General features: G+C 62.7%; 1 protein-coding gene across 1 annotated transcript; it reads left to right on the top strand.

Moving 5' to 3' along the window:
- Window positions 1-10036: 10036 nt before the first annotated feature.
- Window positions 10037-22304, top strand: LIN28A (lin-28 RNA binding posttranscriptional regulator A). Its single transcript, XM_086625982.1, has 4 exons — window positions 10037-10067; window positions 10899-11077; window positions 20799-20983; window positions 22091-22304. The coding sequence occupies exons 1-4, from the start codon at window positions 10037-10039 to the stop codon at window positions 22302-22304; spliced, it is 609 nt and encodes a 202-aa protein (XP_086482108.1).
- Window positions 22305-22664: the final 360 nt, after the last annotated feature.

Here is a 22664-nt window from a genome sequence, read left to right as displayed (position 1 = left end):
GGCTGCAGCCCTGCCCCAGGAGGGTTTTATTGCTGGGTTTGGGTTTGGGAAGCAGCTGACGCAGCAGGTGCCGGGGAGGCAGCCGGAAACGCGCCGGCATCTCGGCATCTCCCAATTAAGAGCTGTGTGGTGTCACCGCCCGACTCCGGGGACAGTAACAGGCTTTGGGCTCAGCCCGGGGACAGGCTGAGTTCGGGATCCCCCGGCTGGGGATGGGGACATCTCCCTGCACAGCCCCCAGGTTCCCCAGGGGACGCCTTGGGAGACGGCCTCATCCTGCGCCGTCTGGGGCTGGGCTCCCTCCAACCCCGTCACCTCTGAGGTTGGGTTTTACCAGTCCCTAAGGGGGGTCAGTGAGGGGGGGGGACAGGCAGAGAAGCGCCTGGTGCCGGCAGCTGCCTGTCCCTCCTGCCAGCCCCGCCACGCGCCCTCCGTGTCTGGTTCTCCCTGGCCCGGCAGGTCTTTCCGGTAGAGATAGGAAAGGTTTGTGTCATTTTCCAGGAAGCGATGAGACCTCGTCTGGGACAACCAGCACCGCTCAAGGCTGAGACCGGCCTGGGTGGGGCTGCACATCTGCATTGGCAAAGCCACAGCTGGATTGGCAAAGCCACAGCTGGATCCCCAGGGCCACGGGTGAACCCACTAACGTGGAGGAAAAGCTGCTCAAATGCGCTGGGGACAAGCCGGGGGTCAGAGCAAACAGCCAAGGGCAGGATCAGGTTGGAGGGAGCCGCAGCACCCCAAGCTGGGGGCTCTGCAGTGGGCACACAGGGACCCCCGCGCTGGGGATGCTGGTGCCAGGACGGTGCAGTTTGGGCAGGGCTGCAGCCCTGCAATATCCCCGCCGCGCCAGAGCCGGAGCTGCCTGGCACCCGGCTGCACCCCGGGCTTGCTTCAGCGCTGGTTTCTCAAGCGCTCACTGGTGGTGCCCGGACCCGCCGTGCCCGTGGCCCCAGGGTGGCACCGGGACAGGGACGCCAGCTCCGTGCCGCACCGAGGTGCTGGGGGCAGGCGGGAGCTGCTGACTCAGCACCATCGCTGCCTCTCGCCCAGAGCTGAATTTCCAAAGATCTCCAGGTCTGTCTTTCCCATCCCACCCCTGCAGCTAGACCCGGCACTTGGTGCCACCCTCGACTGCCCGACACCCCACCGGCCCTGGGAAAGGAGCTCGCCCCGGAGCCTTGCACCACCCAGAACCTCATTTTCACTAAAAAATTTCCTATTGCGATGGTGAGTCAAGGACATGAGGACACGAGGACACAAGGACACGAGGACACAAGAATAAGACCCCGCAGCCTGACTGTCCCTACCCGCCAGAACATGCCGCGCTGGATCTCAGTGACATTGCCACCCAGGACACCTGGCATGGCTAATTCATCCCCGCCGGCCAAGCCGAGCCAGCCTCAGCTCGTTTGCTGTCTCCCTTCATCCCAAAAGGTCTCCCAGCGCCCAGCCCAGGTGTCCCAGCACCTGAGAAAAAGGCACGAGGTGCCATTTAATATTCAGAAGTGACGGAGGGGCCGAGGGCAGCGGCTGCGGCTGCCTTTGAGCCGGTGACCACGGATTAGCCGAGCCCGCGGCCACGCCAGGCTGAGCCCTGGCGCTGCGGGGCGAGAGCTGGACCTGCCGCTTCAGGAAAATCAGGGATTGGGTTTGGGCGGCTGCTGCGCAGGCTGGGTGAGGTTCATGGCGAGGGCAGGGGAACTGCCGCGTCCCCCCGCTGCCCCTGCCTCCCTGCACCCAGCTGTGCCATGGGCAGCCATGTGCCCTGCGGGGAGGAGGGGGATAGGGGTGATGGGGGTGCCCCGCTGTCCCCCCAGCCCAAGTCGCAGTGCCACTGGAGGTGGAAGAGCCCCAGCTCACTCCAGGAGCTCCGGGGATGCACTTTGGTGGCAGGAGAGGGGTTACAGCCCCAGCAGCCCCCCCAGTGTCGGGGAGTGAAGGTGAGAGGGGCAGAGCTGGGCTCAGCCCCCACCTCCCAGCCCTGTCCCCCCTCCCCAGCCACTGTCGATCCCGATCCCAGGTAAGCAGGGACCCCTCCCAGCACCCGCCGAGCCAGGGCTCAGGTCCAAGCACCAGGCAGCCCCCACGGGACGGGAGCACCGCTGCTCTCCGGCTCCCAGCACCCCAAATCCTCCGTCTCCACCAGCACTTGTGCAAGCCGGGCCAGCATGGGCGGCACCCCGCACCCAGGGAACCCCCCACCCTGCACCCCCACGTACCTGCCGGCCAAGGGTCCCACGGTGGCGGGGTGCTGTGCCGAGCGGGGCTGGGAGTGCTGCTCCCTGCACGCCACGGCTGGGCGGACCGGCAGAGTCACCCGGCGAGCACCCAGCCCTCGCTGAGCACCCAGCCCTCAGCACCCAGCCCTGGCGCAGCGGAGGTTTGGCATTCCTCAGGTGCTGACAGCCCGGGAGCCGGTCAGGCTGGTTCCCCAGCACCCGGCTCCTCTGTTTCCTCCGACTCAGCAGCGCCGGGAGGTAGCCCAGCTGGCCTGGGTGGCTTTGGGCCCCCCTTGGACCCCCACCCAGCCACCCCCTCCCCGCCACCCATCTTGGAGAGCGTGATCATAACTTTGGAGGGGATCTTGGTGCCCGATTTCACTGCCCTAGCTTTTCACTGCCAGCCTGCCAGGGCACCACGTCAACTGGGCTCGGCTGGGCTGAGGTGGGGTCCTGACATGCTGCCGTGAGGGGCTGGGGGTCCCCGGGACCATGATTGCGTCTGGATTCATTGGCTCCGTGGGGGTCCCCCACGGAGCCCCCAGCACTGCAGCGCACTCCCAGGAGGGTCCCAGCGCTGGGAGGTCTCCCAGGTCTCAGGGAGTTGGGGGTCTCAGGGGGCTTCGTGCAGGCTTGGGGATAGAACGGGGGTAACAGTGGCCCTGGGCCACTGCAGGAGACTTGGCCCCAGGGTGCAGAGCCCTTTCCCAGCGGGGCTCGGAGCCACAGTGGAGCCAGCACCCGCCCCATATCCTTGCCCTGCCCTCTCGCTCCTCCCCAGCACCCGTGGGTGCCCCGCCATGGTGCCAGCCTCACCCCAGGGCCACCACTCCCAGCCATGGAGCCATGTCCCAGTGGGAGCCATGGCAGTGTCACACCGGGAACTCGGAGTGTGCCTGAGATCAGGGCGGGGGCCGAGAAATTAAAGCTTTTCCGTGGAAAGGGGGATTTGTGGCACCCCGGGCACAGTCCAGGGGCAGTAATGCTGCAGGGTGGGGGCACGGGCATGGCCTGGGATGTGAGGCTGGCCAGGGGGACGCCCTTCCTGAAGGCTTTGGGGACACGGAGGTGCTTGGAGCTGGGGGGGGAGATGTCACCACTTCCTCCCTGCCAGCACTTCAAAAAGACCGTGGGCACCACCGTCCCCTCTGCCTGCACCCTGAGCTCATAGCACCGAGCACCCACTTGGTGCTGCCCAGTGCCTGAGCATCTCCCCCTTCAAAATTTCACACCTCCCCTCCTTGCCCTCCGTGGCTCCAGTTAAGCATCTCGGGTGGCAGCGGCTCGCCAGCACGCAGCCGGAGCTGGGACCCGACACGCTTGTGCTATGTGTGACCTGCACAAGTCCCCTATATCCCCCCCTCCCGCCTCAACCCCTCCAGCACCCAGGGCTGTTTGCTGGCATCCCGGCAGCAGCATCCAGGATCGGTCCCTGGACCATCCATGGAGCCGGGATTCCTGGCAGTGTTGGGTGCTGGTGCCATCCCCATGCCCAGGGGTTGGGACAGGGGGTCCCCAATTCCTCCCCCGTGCTCCCCATTGGCCTGTGGCCTTTTGGTGTGGGAGTGGCCCTGGCAGTGGGTGCTTTTTGGAAATGCTTGAGTTGAGTTTTCCTGGAAGGGCCAAAGAGCTTAAAACAACCCGGGCTGTTGGTAATAAACGGCTTCAGGTCCGGCTGCCCAGCTGGCACCCAGCGGGAAGAGCGGAGGCTTGCCAAGGTGCACTGAGTGTGTCAGGTCTCTGCAGCAGCACACAGGGATGGGGATGCTCCAGGGAGAGGCCTTTGCCCATTTTCGACGGGCTTTTGGGGCACCTGTGATGGCAGGGATAGAGCTACCCCAGCCCCAGGGGACTCTGAGCTGGGGACTGTCCATGTGGAGGTGCCTGGCATGGGGCATGGCCCCACGGATGGTCTCAAAACATCTGAAAGCTCCTGGGCATGAGAGCCGTTTTATGGGTAGGGAAACTGAGGCACAGCAGGAACAGGGACTTGCGAATGGTCTGTCTGAGCTGACCCAGACCCACTCCACCCCCATGGGCTGTATTTTGGGGTGGGGGATTGAGCCCCTGTGCCCATTTGCACCCATAGGCACACAGGGCTGTATTGTCTTCAGGCAGAGCCCCCCATCCGGGTGAACACTGGGTGTCCCCCATCCCACCCCGTTCCTATGGGACAGGCACCTGGAGGGTGCCGCTCCGGCCACACCTGCAATGAGTTTCCAGGTTTCAGCACTGGGGAAGGGGCAGTGTCGGCTGCAGCTGCTGCCGTTTGGAGGTGATGGGCTGTGGGTGCGCCAACCAGTGCAGCTTTCTCTGTTCTCTATTCTGCCCCTCTTCCCCGCTCTCGTGAGACCCCCCTGCAGTGCTGTGTCCAGCTCTGGGGTCCCCAACATCAGAAGGACATGGAGCTGTTGGAGCGGGTCCAGAGGAGGCCACGGAGATGATGAAAGGGCTGGAGCACCTCTGCTATGGAGACAGGCTGAGAGAGTTGGGGCTGTTCAGCCTGGAGAAGAGAAGGCTCCAGGGAGACCTTCTAGCACCTAAAGGGGCTACAAGAAAGCTGGAGAGGGGCTTTGGACAAGGGTGTGGAGTGACAGGACACAGAGCAATGGCTTTAAACTGAAAGAGGGGAGATTTCGGTGAAATCTAAGGAAGAAATTCTTCCCTCTGAGGGTGGTGAGGCACTGGAGCAGGTTGCCCAGAGAAGCTGTGGCTGCCCCATCCCTGGAAGTGTTCCAGGCCAGGTTGGATGAGGCTTTGAGCAACCTGGTGTGGTGGAGGGTGTCCCTGCCCATGGCAGGGGGGTTGGAACTGGATGGTCTTGAAGGTCCCTTCCAACCCAAACCAGTCTGTGATTCCCCAGGCTCGCCCTGCCCAGGGCTTTGGGAGTGGGATGGGGGGGTCTGTAGCACCCTGAGAAGGAGCAAAACCACCCCTTTGCCAGACCAGCGGTGAGAAGAGGAAGAGGAAGGGCAGCCCAGCACTTTGGGAGGTAAGATTCAGCTGCATGAGGAGAGGCTTTGCCTCCTCTCATTCCGCCACGGCCCCGGGACTCCCCCAGAGCCATTTCCTCTCCTGCTTCCCAGGTTTGCTGGCAGGAGGAACGAGGCTCGAACCAGCGCGGGGGGATTTAGGGGGGCGAGGGAAGGTTCGTGAGCCCTGATCTGCTGGAAGCTGCTGTCTCGGAGGAATATCCCCTTCAGCTATCGATCCGCCTTTATCAGGGAGCAGGAATATGGATGGGCTGAAATCCTGATCAATCCCTGCTCCGCAGCCCATCCATCAGCTGCTGCCCGAGGGCTCTTATCGAAGGGAGCTGGCGATGCGAAGAGGAGCAGCCGAATTTGGGGATGACCCATCATTCCAGGCCAGGACTGTCCCTACCTGCCTCTTTTCCCCCCTCCTGCCATATTCGAAAGGCACCGAAGCCCTGGGGGAGGCTGGCACCAGGGGGGTCACCCCGCAGGCACGGTCCTTGCCCTTCCCTTGCCGAGTGCCAGTGCCCTGGGGAGCCCCGTTTCCGATGCCCACGCTCCATCCCCGCCATGGGCACCCCAGAGCCCCAAACCCAGAGGTGTGGGGCACCCGCAGCTGGAAAGCAGCCCCAGGGGAGCATTTTTGGGATGTTGGGAAGGGGGTGCCTGGTTAGAGCATCCTTGGGAGCACATTTGTGTCTTTGGTGGGTTGATGCACCCCCAGCCCCATGTCCCCAGCGCCAGGGGGTACCGGAGCATCCCTCAATCCCGGCCAGGCTCGTTAGAGGGACGGGGGGGGGGGGTGCAGGGGGCCAGTGAGGGGGAGGAGTGGAACTGTGGCCTCCGTTATTGATTGCTTCATAGCCAAAGGTCAGCGGTGAGCGTGCAAGGCCGGGGAAGAGGGAGGCGGGTGGCACTGGGACGCGAGGGGCTCGCTGCCAGCACTGCGGCTGTGCCGTGGGGGGCAAGTGCCAGCCTTGGGGAGCGCAGGGCACGGAGCCGATGTGGAGAGCCCGGCATGGGTTCCCATTGCACAGCCCCCCACTGGCCATGGATCCCCATTGTGCCTCAGTTTCTCCACCAGCGGATCGGGTGGCCAGGCTGCGCGGGGGTCAGCAGCACCCTGGGCTGTGCGGGTGGAGAAGGGGGTGCTGGGGGCTGCAGGGTCTGTGCCGTGGGAGCGGGGTGGAGCTGGCTCAGTGGGGGCTGGAAGAGGTTTGTGCGTGTCCGTGGGCAGCTGGGAGGGCTGTGTCTATGGGACGGGCAGGGAATGGGCTCAGCTCTGCCCCATGGGGACTCAGAGGCTGCTGTTGAGCTGGTTTCCACCTTCCTACTGGGTAGACGGTGCTGGAGCCACAGCCCCAATAACACCATTCCCAGGGCCCTTCAGCATGCCGGGACCAGCCCCTGATGGGATCTGCAACGCACTGAGGACCAGTCCCCATCTCTGCCAAAGCTATGACCCACATGCCCCGGCTTTGCACATCCCCAGGCCTCATCCTGCCTGGCTCAGAACTCGGCCAGAGCCATGCGGACCCCGGGCAGCACCGTGCTGCCTGCGCAGGGGTCCGCGACACCGGACCGTGGGCAGCACCGGCGGCGTTGGGCTCCAGCAGAGCATCGCCTCCCCTCAGCCTGGCCGTGCGGCGAGGGGGAAGATTTACAGGCTGTCAGAGCCGGGGCCAGAGGTCAGCAGGGGTCAGAAAGTCCATTTCGGAGAGGTCACTGTCCACTTCTTTCAATCTAATGAAGCCATTATTTGTGAAAGCGGCCGCTTTGCCGGCTATTCCCTTGAAGCCGAGCAGGGCAGAGCGACGGGCTCTGAAAGAACAGGAAGGAGTCCCCTTCCCTTTCGCGTCTGCCATTCAACAGGCCCCCAAAAAACAAATACGCCACACACAGAAATATGATGCGGGGCTGTCGCTGCTGCGGGGCTGTGTCGCAGGGGCTGGGGGAGATGGGGTCGGGATGTAAAGGGACGTTGCCTGGAAGTGCCGTGCTCGGAGACATCGCTTGGATGGAAAGTCACGGAAGACGGGCAGAAATTGGGGGACACTGAGAAACTTGCTGCTGAGTTTAACTGGAGTCCCAGGAAAGCGTCTCTGAGGGCAGCTGGTCTCCTCCGTCCATCAGGAAGGGGCTGGGGGGAGGGAGCTGGTGCGCGGTGATGGATTATTTTCTGAAGGATTCGTTTTGGAGAAAGCAAGGGCTAATTCCTCACCAAATCCTTCCCTCAATGCCTCTGCCCACCTCCCGCCCCGCTGCGGGGTGTCCTGTGTGCCCCAGGGCACCGTCCCCAGGCCGTGTGAATGCTGCCATCGGAGTGTCCCCTCTGGGGACGGAAGGGGACCCTGTTTCTCTGGGCTGCTCTGCAAACCTTGGCCCTGGCCCTGCTCAGCGCCAGGGTCTTGTTCGGGTTCCCCTTATCCCCCACGAGTGGGCTGAGGTCACTCGTGGGCTTTTTTTTGCAGAAGCATGGGAGCGAATCACTGTGCCCTTCCCAAATCCCAGGTGAAAGGGAGGAAGTGAGGAAGGAGAAGGGCTGGAAGGAGGGATGAGCTGAGAGGAAAGGAGAGACCACAGGGATGTCCCGCAAGTCTTGGGGGTTTTTTTCCCCCCTTCTTTCCTCTTGCCTTAATTATCCCACAAAGAGGAGAACAAGAATAAAGGGAACTCATGAACCTGGCCTCACCAGCTGGGAGAGGCACCCAGGTGTGCCCCGGCTCCTGCAGCTGCTGGGGTGGTCCCGCAGCGGATCCCCACCCAGGACGGCCATGGATGCTGGGAGGGAGAGGGGGAGCATGAAGACGAGTGAGTGTGAAGACACAGCGTGGTTTTCCTCTTGCCAAGACTATCCCCAGCCTGGTGTCCCCTCTGGGCAGGGAGCTCTGGAGGCTGCCGGAGCCTGGTCATGGGTGGGAGCAGGAATCCTGGTCTGTGGCCGGGAAGCACCTGGCCAGACTCTGCTCTCCTGCTGTCGAAGATGAGGAGCTGCTCGTTGGCTTTGTGGACTTGACTCAAGACTGATGCCGTGAACAAGAGACCAGTGGAGTTTTCCCCTGAAAACCAGCACAAAGATGAGGTGACACCCTGTGAGCGTCATGGAATTATTAACGCTACTGTGGGTGAGTCACGGGCACCCCCTGCTCCACCCGTGCCCCGTGGGACCCTGGTTCACTGGTACTGACGTGTCGGGGGGCAGGGGCTCGGAGGGCAGCTCTGCTCCAGCCTCCTCCCGAGGGTTCACCCATCTCCCTGCCCTCAGGGTGCCCACGCAGAGAAAGACCATCTTCCTCCTCCTCTTCCTCCTTCACTGTCACCCTAGACCGGCAGGTGGGAGTCACGCGGGGCTGCTCGGCTCCGTGGGGAAGGAGCAACGCGGAGCCCCCGGGTGTGGGTGCCTCGGTGGCGGTCGAGGGGAGGGTGTGCGGGGCAGGAGGAGGAGGAAGAGGAGGAGGAAGGGCAGGAGGAGGCCGGCAGCCGCCCAGGACCCTGGACAGGGGCGGCGCCGTTCAGCACCATGGCCAGCGCCAGCGGCGGCCGCGGGGCGCTCGCGCGGGGCTTCCCCACGCGGGACGTTGCCGGTAGCACCGGGCCGGGCCGAGGGGCCCCCGGGTGGCACCGCGGTCTCCAGCGTGCCCAGCCGCCTCACGGTGCCCCCCTGCCCCTACCCCGCGCAGTGGCACCACGCGGGGCGAGTCCCGCGTGGGGCGGCCGCGGTCAGCCCCAGCTCCCCCCGCCCCTGGCTCACCCCGGCGGCGGGGGATGGGGGGGCACTGCCGGTTCCCCCCGCTTCGGGGGCGGTGATGGGGGGGGGACCCCACGGGCACCCCACACCGCCCGGGAGGGGCGGCGGGCGGCGCTGTGGCCCCACGGGCCGGGGCGGCAGCGGGGCATTGTCCGCCCGCCGGAAATGGAGCCGCTGGTCACTCGCCCTTTGTCCCCGCCCGGCCCGGGGGGCGCCGGGCCCCCGCCCCCGCCGCGCCTCCGGCACCGCTCCCCCGCCGGCGGGAGGGCAGCCTGTGCCGCCGGGCCGGGGGGAAGCACGGGGCGGGGGTGAGGGGGGGCACAGCCCCCGGGGGGCTGCACGCCCCACTCGCGGGACACGGGATGGGGCTGCAGGAAGGCCCCGGTGTCACGGAAAACCGGCCCCCATCTCCCCACGCGGTGTCCCAGTCCCGGTTCTCTCGCCGCGCCGTGTCCCGGGACACGGGTCGTGGCTCGCAGGTGGCTCCGCTCGTGGGGGCGGCTGGGGCGGGGGGCGCGGAGAAACGGCGTGGAAACTGCCCCCAGTCCTCGGGGGTCCCACCTCCTCACCCCCCCGGGGGTCACGTCTTCCCTTGACAGGTGGCCTCGCCCCTAAGTGTCGGGGGGGTCAACCCACCCCCCCCCCCCCTCCAAATCCCTCCCGGAATGTGTCGCTATTACCGGGGGGGGGTGGGGGGGTGGGTGTTAATTAGGATCACGTGGGGGCGGGATGGCGGAGCAGGGCCCGGCGCCCCCCAGCCCCGCGGGTGGGTCCTGGGGGTGGGGGGTAGCGGGGGGGGGGCGGGGGCTGCTATTGTCTGCGAGAATTTGGGAGCCTTTGAAAAAACCTTCCCGCTCCCTCCCACCCCTATTGTTGGAGTGAAGATGGAGTCAAACCTCTCCCGGCTCCCTCCCGGCGGGGTCTAAGCTGGTTTTTTTTTTGTTGAGGGTTTTTTTTTTCCTTTTTTTTTTTCCTTTTTTTTTTTTTTTTTTTTTTTTTTTGGCTGGGCTGATACCCTCAAAGCTGGCCGAGGAGGAGGAGGGAGGAGGCGGTAACAGCCACAAACTCGGAATTTGCAAGCGAGTGTCGGGATGGGGTCTGTTTCCAACCAGCAGTTTGCAGGTTAAGTTATATTATTGTCGCAGCCCGCCTCGGCTCCGCGATTATTAATAACGGCGGCAGAGCCCGGCCGGGGGGCGCAGGGACCCCCCCCACGCCCCCCCGACCCCGGCCCACCCAGCCCCGCTGCGCCCCAGCAGCGAGGCCGGGCCCGGGTGGGTTCGCTCCCCCGCTGCAGCTCTGGGGGGCTCGGTGAAGGGAGGGGGGGGGGATTTTTTTGTTTCAACATCCCCCTCCCAGCCCCAGGATGAGCCCAGAAGTTCGGGGCCGGTGGTGGCTGCTGGGGTCGTTTGGGAGCGGGGGGGTCCCCGTGCAGCAGGGGGATGCTGACGGCAGGAGAGAGACTTTCTCCAGCGTGGTTTGCTGGGGGCAGGGGGATTTCGGGTTGGTATTTTAGGGTATTTTTTCCCTTTTTCGTGATTATTTAATTATTTTTTTTAAAGTTTGGCTTTTTCATTTGTTTTTTGGGTTTGGAGCTGTTGGTTTGGATTTGATTTTTTTTTTTTTCGTTTTTAACAATTTTGAGAGGAGAACGAATTTAGGGTCCCCACCCCACACACCGCCCGGGTCCTGCCGGCAGGACCTGCCTTCATTTTCCCCCGCTCCTGGGGTGATCCCCACGCACATGTGGAGGCAGAGCTGACTGCTCCGTTTGGGGTGGTTTTTGGTTTTTTTGAGGTTTTTTTCCTTGCCTTTTCCTGCCTGGAGAACCCGAGCAGGATCTGGGGCTCCTGCTCCGGGCTGCCTGGTTGGGTGCGGGGCAGCTGGGCCAGGGAGGGGACCCCCCGCATCCCCCAGCCCCTCGGCTCAGCGGCTTGGTGGGTCTTTCCCCAGGTGCGAAGCCGGGCGAGGAGCCGGCCGGAGACTCGCCCAAGGCCGACAACGAGCCCCAGCCGCTGCACGGCTCCGGCATCTGTAAGTGGTTCAATGTCCGCATGGGCTTCGGCTTCCTCTCCATGACCGCCAAGGGCGGTGCGACGCTGGACTCGCCCGTCGATGTCTTCGTCCATCAGGTACGAGGCCGGATCCCGCGGGGGGTTCTGGGGAGGGAAGGGGATGCAGCCCCTGGCACTCCACCATGGAGGATGCAAGGCAGGATGGGGACCCTCATGCCGCCTCCACGCGAGGTCACGGCTCTCCTTCATCCCACCAGCATCCTGGGCGAGCCAGGGTCTCCCGGGCTCGTTTCCCTGGAGCGAGGCGGGTGGCGATGGGCAGGTACAGCTGCTTGCCCCATTGTAGCCCAGGGCTCCTCTCTGGGGACCGGTCCTGTAAGCGGATCCTCGAGCGATTTCATTTTCCCATTATGGTTCCCTGGGGAGCCCTTCGGGACTGGATCTCGGGGAGCAGGTGTCCGTGGGGCTGAGCGGGATGTGCCGGAGCAGGAATGCTGTTCACCCCGTGAAGGGACCTGGGGAAGAGCTGGTTTTGCCCCGAGGACAGGGTCCTGAGCCAGGCAGGGATGCGAAGTTGGGGTTTCCCTCAGCTGTGGCTTATCCCCGGGAGGGAGTATCTCTGCCCGCACTCCTGGTTTTGTCTGGGGCTGGCACAAAGGCGTGCGGGATCACGTATGTGCCCCTATGGATCCTGTATCATGGTGACAGTCCCGTGTCCGGATTTGACCCGCGTGCAGCTCACTGAGCAGGGAAACCCCACACGTGTTGGTGATCCTGCACTGAGGGAAGTCGCAAATTCGGGGCCGCGGCTGCTTTGAACCGGCTGGCGGGGGAGGATCTGCTGGGGGAGACCCTGTTTAGGGGCTGGGGAAATGGGTTTGGGGACGGGGCCCAAATCCGGGCTGGCATTGTGAGGGAGACGTGGGGCTCGGCACCGGCTTGCGTGGAAAGGGGTCTGTGTGATGAGTGTGCCCTGTGCCCCCTCGCCCCGGGAAGACAGCAGCCTTTGGGGCCGGGGAGTGGAGCGAGCAGGAGTGACGGGGGCTCGGGCATCTCTGGAGCAAACACAAGTGGTTTTGTGGGTACAGCTGGGAGCAGCCGCGTGAGATTCAGGCTGGAGCAGGATGATGGTGCCATGCCTGCCCCTGGACCAGCCAGCTTCAGTGGCTGCTGCTCTTCCCAAATCCCCCCAAATCAGGGTCTGTCCTGCAGTCTGCTGATGGGTTGGGGGTACAGGACTGAGCCCCTGGGTTGTACAGCGCTCCTGGGACCGGGGAGGTCCTGGGGGTCTCTTACCGCCTGCCCACAAGGCAGCGGCTGCTCCAGGCAGGGCTACGGTGGTTTGGCAAGTGAGCGATGACCAGGGCAGACGCAAATCCCTTTTTTGGCTGCAGCGTGGGGAAGGTGCCTTGGTAGGAGCAGCCATTCCAGGCCAGAAACACTGCTGGGTTTGGAGGTGAGAGCTCCAAATCAGCCAGGGAAAATCAAGATCCTGGTGCTCAAGAGGCAGCAAATGGGTCTTTGCATCTCAGTGTAGCACAGCGGGACCCAGTGCCGGTGGGGAGAAGCCTCCCACCCTCCCTCCCTTCTCCCCGGGGTTTATTGCCCCCAGACAGTCTGGTTTCCTGATTGCTCTTGCTCACATTCCTGCAGGAAAAGAGAATTAGCTGGGGTGTCTCTGCCGGGAGCATCCCACCCGCCTGGGCAGAGGTGCAGCTTCCCGGCGTCCCTGGTTTGCTGGGGCTGGGGGAGCCACAGGGTCCCATGCGCAGGGTTTGCTTCGTTCGGGAGATACGGGCAGTGCTGGGTACGAGCGGGTTATTTCGGGTAGTAGAGGGGCAGAGTGGATGCGCGGCTCCCAGTGCCGGGGCAGGGGCTCCCAGTGCCAGGGCAGGGGCTCCCGGTGCCAGGATTTACACTACCAGAAGCTGGGCGGCTTTGGGCTCATGCCGAGATTTTCTCCTCCAGGTCGGGCTTCGCCTCCTGCCCCAATTGTGGGTGGCACGAAGTCACTGCTCGCCTGCAGTGAAACCGGCCAGGGCTGATCCTGGCAGCTCTCCCACTGCGGAGCATCCTGGCACTGGCTCAGCCCCAGCTCCTCCTCGGAGAGGGACTAAACTCACGTTCCCATCCCGGCCCTGCTACTTTTGGGTGGCTCGTGGGGAATTGGGCTCTTCTGCTGATGCTCTCTCCATCCCAGCATCTGGCTGCTTCCTGAGAGTCAGTGCCGGCTCCACTCCCCAGGGAGGGAGTCAGGCCTGGGAGGGCAAAAGCCAGAATGAGCTTGGGGACACACACGTGAGGGGCTCAGGGTGCTGGGGTCAGGGTGCTGTGCTGGCACCCACCACCCGCACCACACATGGTGCCCCAAACCAGCCATTGGGGTTTAACACCCCAGAGCCCCCCATAACCCGCTCCTTCCCCTCTTCATTTACATATGTGAATGATGACCCACAGGAAGTAATTGTGGGAGAAAGAAGGGAATTGGCCTCTTTAGATCTATTAAATCACTTTATTACAGGAACCAGGTCTGAATGGCCCTTCTCCGCAGGGAGCGCGTCTCCATCTCCCTCTGCCTTTATCTGATCACAAAGAGATTAAAATCTCGGCAGGACAGGAGACTAACAGGGCTCCTCGGGGCTGCCTTTCCCTCGCATTGTGAGCTAAAAATGAGGCGTTTGCGTTCAAACGCCTTCCCTGGACACTGGAGATGGATTCATTTGGGGGCTGCGAGGAGACGGGGGGATTGAAGCATGGAGGAGCGGAGCAGCTTGTCCCAGGGAGGCGAATGGCTCAGCAGCAGCACCTGTGAAGGGGTGGGGGGTCTCCAGCTGGCAGAAACCAGGCTGGTGCTGGGGAAGACCCCAAAGCTGCGGTGTTTCCCTGTGGATGAGTCTCTGGGCTTGCCCCGTGGCTCTGGGCATTGCTTAGAGGAGTGCGGGGTTGCCAGGGAAGGCAACCTGGAAAAAGGGAGAGGGAAAAATCTGGGCACCCCATGGCCCCGAGGCTCAGCGCCGCTGGCCTGGGCAGGACGGGGTTTGGAGCCTGTCGCCAAACCTGGCCCTGCTCGCCCTGGCCTCTGGGAACAGCAGCTCCATGCAGCTCGGCTCCGAGTCTCCGAGCGTTTCTTTAAGCCGCCGGGTCCAAAGCCTTGATAAGGGCAACGTTAGTTGGTTTTACCTCTTTTGTTCCTTCTCGTGATTCCGACAAGCAGAGCTTCTGGGCGCCGCTGGGACCCCGCGGCTGCAGTAGCCGCAGGGTGTTCGGTGGCATCTCGGTAAGATGGTCCCAGGGGTCCTTGCAGGGACGTAAGACTCTGCCCACTGGGGCTGGCATGGGCATTCCTGGCCTTCCCCAATTCCCTGGGGCAGTGTGGACACCGGGGGTTCTTCAGTCCCCCCACGGTCCCATGGGTGCTGCCCTCCCCGGGAGCCTCGCAGGGGTTGGGGCTGGCAGGGGGCTCCATCCCTGCTCAGCTAGGCAGAGGGGCACGATGGCTGCCATTGGGCTGTGGGTTTCCCTGAGCAAACCTGGGCTGCCGCCCACCTGTGCCCATGCCATCCCCCTGCATGCAGCCAGGGATGGAGCCAGGCAAGCCCCGAGCATGACATGAGGTCTTAAAAAAAAAATACAAAGCACGTGTTTGGAGGCAGCTCCATCCCTGACCGCGCAGGAGAGCAAAGGCAGAGGCACAAGGGAGGGTTTTCCTGCTGGGGAGCAGGGTCCTGCCTTCCCGTGGGGTCCGCTGCTGCCTTTCTCCTGGGCTGGGGTGCAGGATCCGGCCGGGGGGATTTCGTCTGTGTGGCAGCAAGAGGAAGGGGGAACCCGCTCAGAGCAGCGGTTTGAGTTAATCGGTGCGTTGGACCGTGATGCCTATAGAGGCACAGGACACTTAATATCTCACTTTTTCTGCTTGCTCCTGCGTTTGCTCTCTGGGACCCGGGTCACCCTGAGGTGCCGGCGTGGGTGGCTGCAGGACCAGGGAGCACCAAGGGTTACGTGTGTCCCTGGGGAAGGGACCCCCTGGGGTAGGAAGGCAGGGTGGCATCCTCCTTTCTAGCAGGAGATGGGTAGGAGCAATTTCTTTGTTGTTGGTTTTATCAATTAACTGCTGGAATAAAATTGTAGTGCACCGCTTGTGCCCCACGTCCTGACGGCAAATAGGGAAAGAGAGCAGCTTTATTACCCCCCCCTGAAACTCCCTCGAGAGACACACACACACAAAAAAAGCCTCCTGTCTCTGTCTAAAGATTAACCGATGGCTGCAGGCACATCCCTTCCCCCAGCTCCCCCTCTCAGCCCCAGGGCGAGGGGCAGGGAGAGAAACCACCCTTAAATGGTCTCCCAGATAAAACGGCCCAAATGAATGGGATTGCTCCCGTTGGAGCTGGGGAGGATGGAGCCGCTGGCTTGGCGAGCCGCTTTCCCTGCTGCCCCCGGCTCCGGTGTTTCCTTTTCCCTTCTTATTTGGTCCTAAGGATAAGTGGGATGAAGCCGAAATCAGTGCCGGAAGGTGCACTGCTGCTCCCGGCCGTGCCCCGGCTTTCATAGCGGAGCATGAAATTAATACGCAGCAGCTCATCCTAATTAGCTGCCCCCTGGGCTGTGCGGGAGTTTTCGGCACCCTCGGGGTGGGGAAAAATAGGAAAAATACAACAGAAGGAGCTGAAGGTGTGGATTTAGGGTTGGTATCGGATGGATTAAACTCCTTGATTGATACTTTTTATTTTTCCCCTATAATTAGTATCTAGCGTTTAATTTTGCTGGTTTATGGTGGAAAATTAAGACCAGGCATAGTTACTTTGGCAGGAAAGTGGTTTTATTTTGGTTTTACTTGAATCGGGGAAAAAAATCCTGGGGGATATTACTCCAGATGATGGTGTAGACAGACTGGGAAGCCCTGGTGATGTTTCATTAAACCCCCTGTGCTCTCTGCAACGGGATCCCGCAGGCATCACCCTCTTCATCTCTGCACCAAGCCCCCGGAGCTGAGGGGGCACCCTCTTACTGGCCACTGGCACAGGGGCTGAGCTGCAGGAAGGGTCCGTGGGGCGATTCCTGCTCCGAGCTGTACGTGCCCGAGTCCAAAAATAGCATCGGTGCAGTCCCCCGGCACCGGGAGATGATTTACTGCGTGGTGTGGGGAGAGGGAAGGGCTTTGCCAGGGGGACGGATCCCGGCGCGGGCTGTGAAGGCAAAGGGATGTTTTCCTGCTGGCCTCGTGGCTGGCGGCGGGGAGCTGAGCTGGCCCTGCCGTGGCACGGGGGCTCGGGTCACTGCTCCGCGTTGGCAGAGTCTGACCCTGCCGAAATCTGCTCTGGGGGCTGTTTGCAAGAGGAGGTTTGCTCCGCCGGGACAGGGCTCGGAGCTGGGCTGGCGCTGCCCCGTTCCAGCGGGATTGCAAAGGCATCGTCCGGTGGCAAGGGGAGTTGTGCCCCAAAAATCTGGGCGAGCATTGGCCCCCTGCGCACCAGCTGATTGCGGGTGCGAGGGCTGAGGAAGGGGCTGCTCTGGGCTAAGCCCGAGCCCTGCGGGGCCGGGGGTGGCTGAGGGCTGGGGCTGCTCCCCTGGGGACATGTGTGTCCCCCAGGATGGTCCGTGGGGGTCGTAGTGGGACAAAAGTGGCTGGGGTTGGCACAAACCAAGGAATGTGGGGGGGTGGGAATGCTGTGGCTCTGGAGGACAGAGGGGTACAGAGGTGAAGGGGCAGCACAGTGGCTGGGGTGCCCTGGGCACCATTGTGGGTGCAGGCTGAGCAGAGGGGACCACAGTCAGGGTACCCCCAGCCTGAGGGTGAAGGTGGGGTGCAGTCATGGGGTGTGGTGACCCTCTTGGGGCTCAGCAATCCCCGTGCCCAGTGCTGGGACCTGCTGAGGGGTTCATCTCCCCTGGGCCCTTCATGCCTCTTCCCCGCTGCAGAGTAGGGGAAACTGAGGCATGGGCACTGGCTGCAAGTGGAGTCAGGCTGCCCGAAATGGTCTGGGCATGGCCCAGCTGTACCCCTGGCACAGCTCGGTGCAGCCGTTCTTATCCCAGCATCCCAACCCGGCTTGTTTTCCGAGGGATTTAAGTTTAAACGGCTGTAATGCTCCTGCACTGGTACGAGGTGCGGCGACCGCTCCGCCCCGGGCCCCTCCGGACACAAAGATGGTTTGATTGAGTGGCCGGGGCTGGCTGGGAATAAACGTCCCCTTGTGTCGCGCTGGGGAGGCCATGGGGACAATGGTGACCCCGGGGCCGACCGAGCCCCTCGGGAGCCCAGCGGGGTGGGGGCGAACCGGAGCCTGGCAGTTTGGGGAGCAGTGGCTGGATCTGGGGTTCTCCACGGTGTCAACCCTCCGGGAGGGGAAGCGGGTCTAACGCTGGGATCTGTGATGAGGGATTTGCTGGGTGGGAGGAAGAGGAGGGATGAAGGCACCCAGGTGTAGGTGGGGAAGGGGTGAGGGTGGGGGACACCCAGCGCAATCAGGATGGTGGGCAGCGCTCAGCCGCTCATGTGCTGCGTCTTTGTCTGCCATAAATAACCGCAGAGCTGCTGGCATGCGGGATGGGTGGAGAAGCAGAGAGGTGCCCGTGGTGTCGCCTGGCGAGGGGGTGCCTGGGGGGCCGCAGAGAGCTCAGAAGAAGTGGTGCCAGCTCTGCTGCTGTTCCTTGTCCTGCTGGTTAACTCTGGACCCTAATGATAACAAGTGAAATTGTTGCTCTTGGACATGCTTTGTAACAGTTTTATTACGAAGATGGCAATGCTTTGTGATTCTGAGCCCAGAGGGAGCCCAGGGTCACCCCACACCCCCCCATACCAAAACTGACCCCTCAGCTCAGCTGTGGGACCCAGACTCCTCCAACACCCAACGGGCAACACCCGACTCTCCTGCAGCGGGCGAGCAGGGCGCAGGGCTGATGCGTGGAGGGGCTGCAGGGGGTCAGCGGGGCCGCGGCCATGCCGGCCACCCTTCCTCCCCCCGCAGTGTCCTGGAACTCCTGGAATTTGGGCAGCGGGAGCGCGGCCGCCGCCGGCCCTTTGTTCTCGCTGGCCGGTGGCTCCCGGCCCTGGCCCTCCCCTGCGCTCCCCCTCATCCCCAGCATCCCCGGCTCGCTCCAATCCCCCCCTTCCTCTCTTTATTTTTTTTTTTTGGGGGGGGGGGAGGGAGCTGTGTGGAGGCCTGGGAAGGCTCCGGCTTTGTGTGTGGTGTGGGGCAGGGGCTCTGGGCCCCTTCCTTTCAGATGCAGGAGGTATGCAGCTAATTCAATGGGCTGCAGTTTGATTACCTATCTGATAACAGAGGAATGCCAGCAATGTGTGTGTTTTGGGAAGGGGGCAGGGGGGATGCGCAGGGACCACCAGCCACTCTGCAGCTCACATCAAAAGGCTGCGGTGGAAGGGAGGGGGGGGGGGATGCTGGGGCACCCCAGCCGCTGTCCCGTCCCCCCCTCCCCACTTCTTCCCCGGGGAGAGGGCGTTTCCTTTGGCCTTTTGGTGGAGGGGGCTGGGGGGCTGGGGAGGCAGTTGTCATCCTCACCCGCTCCTGGAAAATAAATCGCTTCTTCACCCCCCCCATCATCTTGTGACAGCTTCTGCCCCAGCCCTCCTCTTCCTCCGAATGGGGGTAATGGATGGCTCATGGTGGAGGAAGGGGGAAGGAGCTGCACCTCCGGCACTGTGGGGTACAGTGGTTTGGCTGCCATGGATGATGGTGCCCAAGGCGTGGGCTGGGGGGGCCCAGCTTGTGCACTGGGGTCCCCCCCGCCACGGTTCAGCTTTGTCCCGAAGCCTGGGGGCCAAGCGCCTGGGAGTTTTCATCTCCGCAGTGTAAACACAGCTGGGCAGGCTGGGGCTGTACCCCCCCTTCTACCCCGATAAGGGTCTCTGGCTCTCGTCCCCCAGCCTCTGGAGCTGCCTCCTGCGCCGTGGAGCGATGCTCAGCTCTTCCTTGTCCCCAAAACGCTGTGGCTGCTGCTGGAGTGGGGCAAATTCACCATCCGTGGCAGCCCCCGTCGCCCAAACCGCCTCTCACGAGGGGTTTGAGGGGTCCAGTGGAGTGACACGTTGGGGACAGCGCAGGGCCGGTGGCCAAACCTGTGTTGTGCTGGCAGCTGTTTTGGACCCACAGCTCCTGCTTGGGTGATGCTCAGCACCGGGGGAAAGCCAAGTTGGGGTTGGGGAGCAGCACCCGGCCATCGCGTTGAGCGTGACGGGGTGTTTGCCAGCAGTAGGTGGTGATGGGACTGCCCAGACCAGCCCCGGGTGCCCAGAGGTTGCCGTGAGATGCTGTCGCGTCCTTGTTCTCATTGGGGACCTCGTAGCTTGTGGTTTGGTTCTACGTTTCGGGAGCCAGAACTGGTCAGAGAGCAAAGGTTTCTGATGGTCCCATCTGGCCCACCCTGGACCCCATCCCAGCAGGCAAACGGACTGGGTGGGTGTGGGTGGCTTGGCCCAGCCCATGGGGTCTGTCCCACCCAGAGCTGGGCCCCAGGGCATGGAAGCTGGGGAAAAGCAGCAGAAAAAGGGGCCTCAAGGGTTCTTCCTTGAGCTCTGCTGCGTTCCCACTTCCCTCGAGTGCCCACGGACGCAGCCACATCCTGCAAGACCCGCCGCAAAAATATCACTCCTAACACCCACCAACTCCGTTTCATCCCTCTCTGCTTTTATGCGGGATGTTTCCACGTGGGTCCTGGTGAAATTTGGGGTGGAAGAGGGGGAACTGGCCATGCCTGCAGAGGCTCAGTGCGGGAAGAATGGGCGACCGCAGCCCACGTGACGGGAACTCGCCAGCACATGAATGGGGGAGATGCTCCATTCATAAATGCGGGTCCTGCTCCAGCCGCGCAGGCATTGGCGCCGGCTCTGCCGGGAATCCCCAGCCCGGCTGCCGGAGCTGCTCCTCCCTCTGCCACCGAATCCCCCTTAACTCTTTGCTCATGCTCGTTTGGGCTCCGCTAACGAAGTGGAGCCAAAGTCCTGCTCAAATGGCTGTCCGGGATGCGGTGATCCTCGGGCAGAGCAGGCGGCGATGCTCACGGCTGTGCTCGCTGGCACAGCGGGGCAAGAGGTGCCGGCGGCATCGCCCAGCTCGGCTCCTTAGGAATTTGTTCTGCTAAAATGAACAGAGCTCAGGAGAGTGGAGTGGATTTTTCTATCATCTCACAACCCCCCTCCCCAGCCTGGGTCTTTCTGAACTCCTGATTTTGGTTGCACGGTGATGGCCGATGTGATCCTGGGAGGAACGGGAGATGCTTCCAGCAGTAACGATCCAGGGCCAAACAGCTGTTTAATTAATTATTGGAGGCGATTAAAGGGCTTGAACTGAGGTGAGCTGCAGTGATGGGGCTCCTGGCCTTGCTGCAGGTCCTGCCCTGAGTGGGGCTGCTCGTGCCTGTGCAGAGCCTCAAGATCCCTTTGTCTTTTTAAAATGGTGGTTTGGGTCTCCCTGCGAGTGTTCCGAGCCCAGGGTGGCGATGGGAGGTGCAGGGGCAGCTCTTGCTCCTCAGCCCAGGGTGTCAGTGGGAGAAAGGGGCTGTTTTGTAGCAAATATTGTTGAAATTCGGGTCAGAGCTGGCTCTGCCAGCCCTCACTTGCCAAATGAGCGAGCCCTACTTGACTGGTGTCTCAGCTCACTGAAGGCTCTGTGTTATCAAACGGGGCTCCAGAGATTTTGGGGAGATGAAGGTGCCTGGTTGAGCTTGGTCCCCGATATCTGTCCCCTCACCAGGGGCAGGTACAGGGGACTTGGGCAGCTCTCATGCCATGGGAGGTGTTTGCTAGGCTGGGGCTTGTCGTGTGCCCAGCATGCGCCCCGGCTCGGTGCTGACCCCCGTCCTTTCCCCGTGTTTCCCCCAGAGCAAGCTCCACATGGAGGGTTTCCGCAGCCTGAAGGAGGGCGAAGCTGTTGAGTTCACCTTCAAGAAGTCATCCAAAGGTTTGGAGTCCATCCGGGTGACCGGCCCGGGAGGCGTCTTCTGCATCGGCAGCGAGAGGAGACCCAAGGGCAAGAGCCTCCAGAAACGCAGATCAAAAGGAGATCGGTAAGGGGCAGCCGGGGCCTGATCCGGGGCAGGGATCTGTGGGTACCAGGAGGTGCCCGGCACGCTGCCCGCAGCATGGGGATGGGCTCGGGTCCGGCAGGGCAGGCAGCGACCCTTTCTCTGGGAAAGTGGCTTCCTTCGGCGGTTAATGAGTGGCAGATGCAGTTTGGTGGGCAAAGGGCAGCAAAGCAGCAGCGAAGGGGCAGAGGTCAGGGACACCCCGGGCGGCCGCTCCCCTCGTCTGGGGGAGCCGCGCTGGGCAGGGGTAATTTTCTCGAGGAGAAACCCTTCCTTGTGGGAAGGAAATGGCCGGACGTCCTGGCAGCATCTCCCACGGTGAGGCTGGGAGCCTCGGGGCGAGTTTCTGGCCAGCCCTTCGTCCCCCCTCTCCTCTCCATCCCGGTTGCTCCGGGATGCCTCACTCGGGTTTTCCCAGTGGCTGCTGCCCTCCCCATCCGCCTGTTCTCACAAGCGGCTTTTCAAATTCGTTGGAAAGGAGCTGGAGAGGAAAAGGAAAGAGTAAAGGGTCGTGGCCATCCTAAACCGATGCAGGATTTACAACAGACACAAGGCAGGTCCCTCTGCCCGCACCGCTCGGGTGCGAAGGTGGCACCCGGGGGACGAGCTCTACAAGGGCACAGCCGTGAGAGAAACCACCTTTGGGGCTGTCCCCGCACCGGTGGCCACGGTCCCTGCAACTGTTCTCCTGCCTGGGGCTGTCAGTCATCCCGTTGCCTGTTCCCACTCTGCCGCAGGCTGTCGGTCCGTAGTGTGTGACACTGGGTGCAGACAAAGGAGTGAGAACCGTGATGGAGCCAGAGGGGTGGAAGTCCCCGATATCCCCGATTTTTTTGTCCTTCGATGCAGGAGTTTGCTGCCATCTCCTGGGTACAGCACCACTGAGCCGGGTCCAAACTGGTCGTGCTGGAGCTGGAGCTCCCTGGGGACCAAACCCAGTGCTCCCAGAGAGCCAACCCCACATCCCCACAGCGGCTGGGCCATTTCAAGCCCATTCTGCGAAGCCAGATGGGTCCCGGGCACGGCCGTGGCAGCGCCCCACCTCATTTTGTTTCTCTTCCTCGAATCTTTTCCTGCTCCTCCCCGCAGATGCTACAACTGCGGCGGGCTGGACCACCACGCCAAAGAGTGCAAGCTCCCGCCGCAGCCCAAGAAATGCCACTTCTGCCAGAGCATCAGCCACATGGTCGCCAACTGCCCCGCGAAAGCGCAGCAGTCCCCCAGCTCCCAGGGAAAACCTGCCTACTTCCGAGAGGAGGAAGATATGCACAGCTCAGCCCTCCTCCCCGAAACCCGGGAATGATGGCGGGTGGCGGGGAGGGGGGGCTTCCACCGGGATGAAAAGGCTTTGGCAAGGCAACGGGCAGCTGCGGGGGCTCGGAGGAGGGCGGGCAGGGTGAGGGCTGGGGAGGGAAGACGGCAGCGCTAACGGCGGGGACCCGGTGTCCCTGCACGGACCTTTCTTCCCAGGGAAAGCCCTGCTTTAATTGGGATGGCTCGTTTCAAAAATAGGGGGAGGCAGCACCCAACGCACCACTTCCAGCTGAAAAAAGCCCACATATTTGGTTCATTTTTATTCTTTTCCTAAACGAAGCCAGGCGGTGGAGTCTCTGGGAGGAGGAGCAGAAAAGCAACATCTTCTGGAGGAGCTCATGGCTCCTTG

This window comes from Tauraco erythrolophus, chromosome 24 (assembly GCF_009769465.1).
Source record: "Tauraco erythrolophus isolate bTauEry1 chromosome 24, bTauEry1.pri, whole genome shotgun sequence".
Lineage (NCBI taxonomy): Eukaryota > Metazoa > Chordata > Aves > Musophagiformes > Musophagidae > Tauraco > Tauraco erythrolophus.
This window is presented reverse-complemented; position numbering and strand designations above follow the sequence as displayed.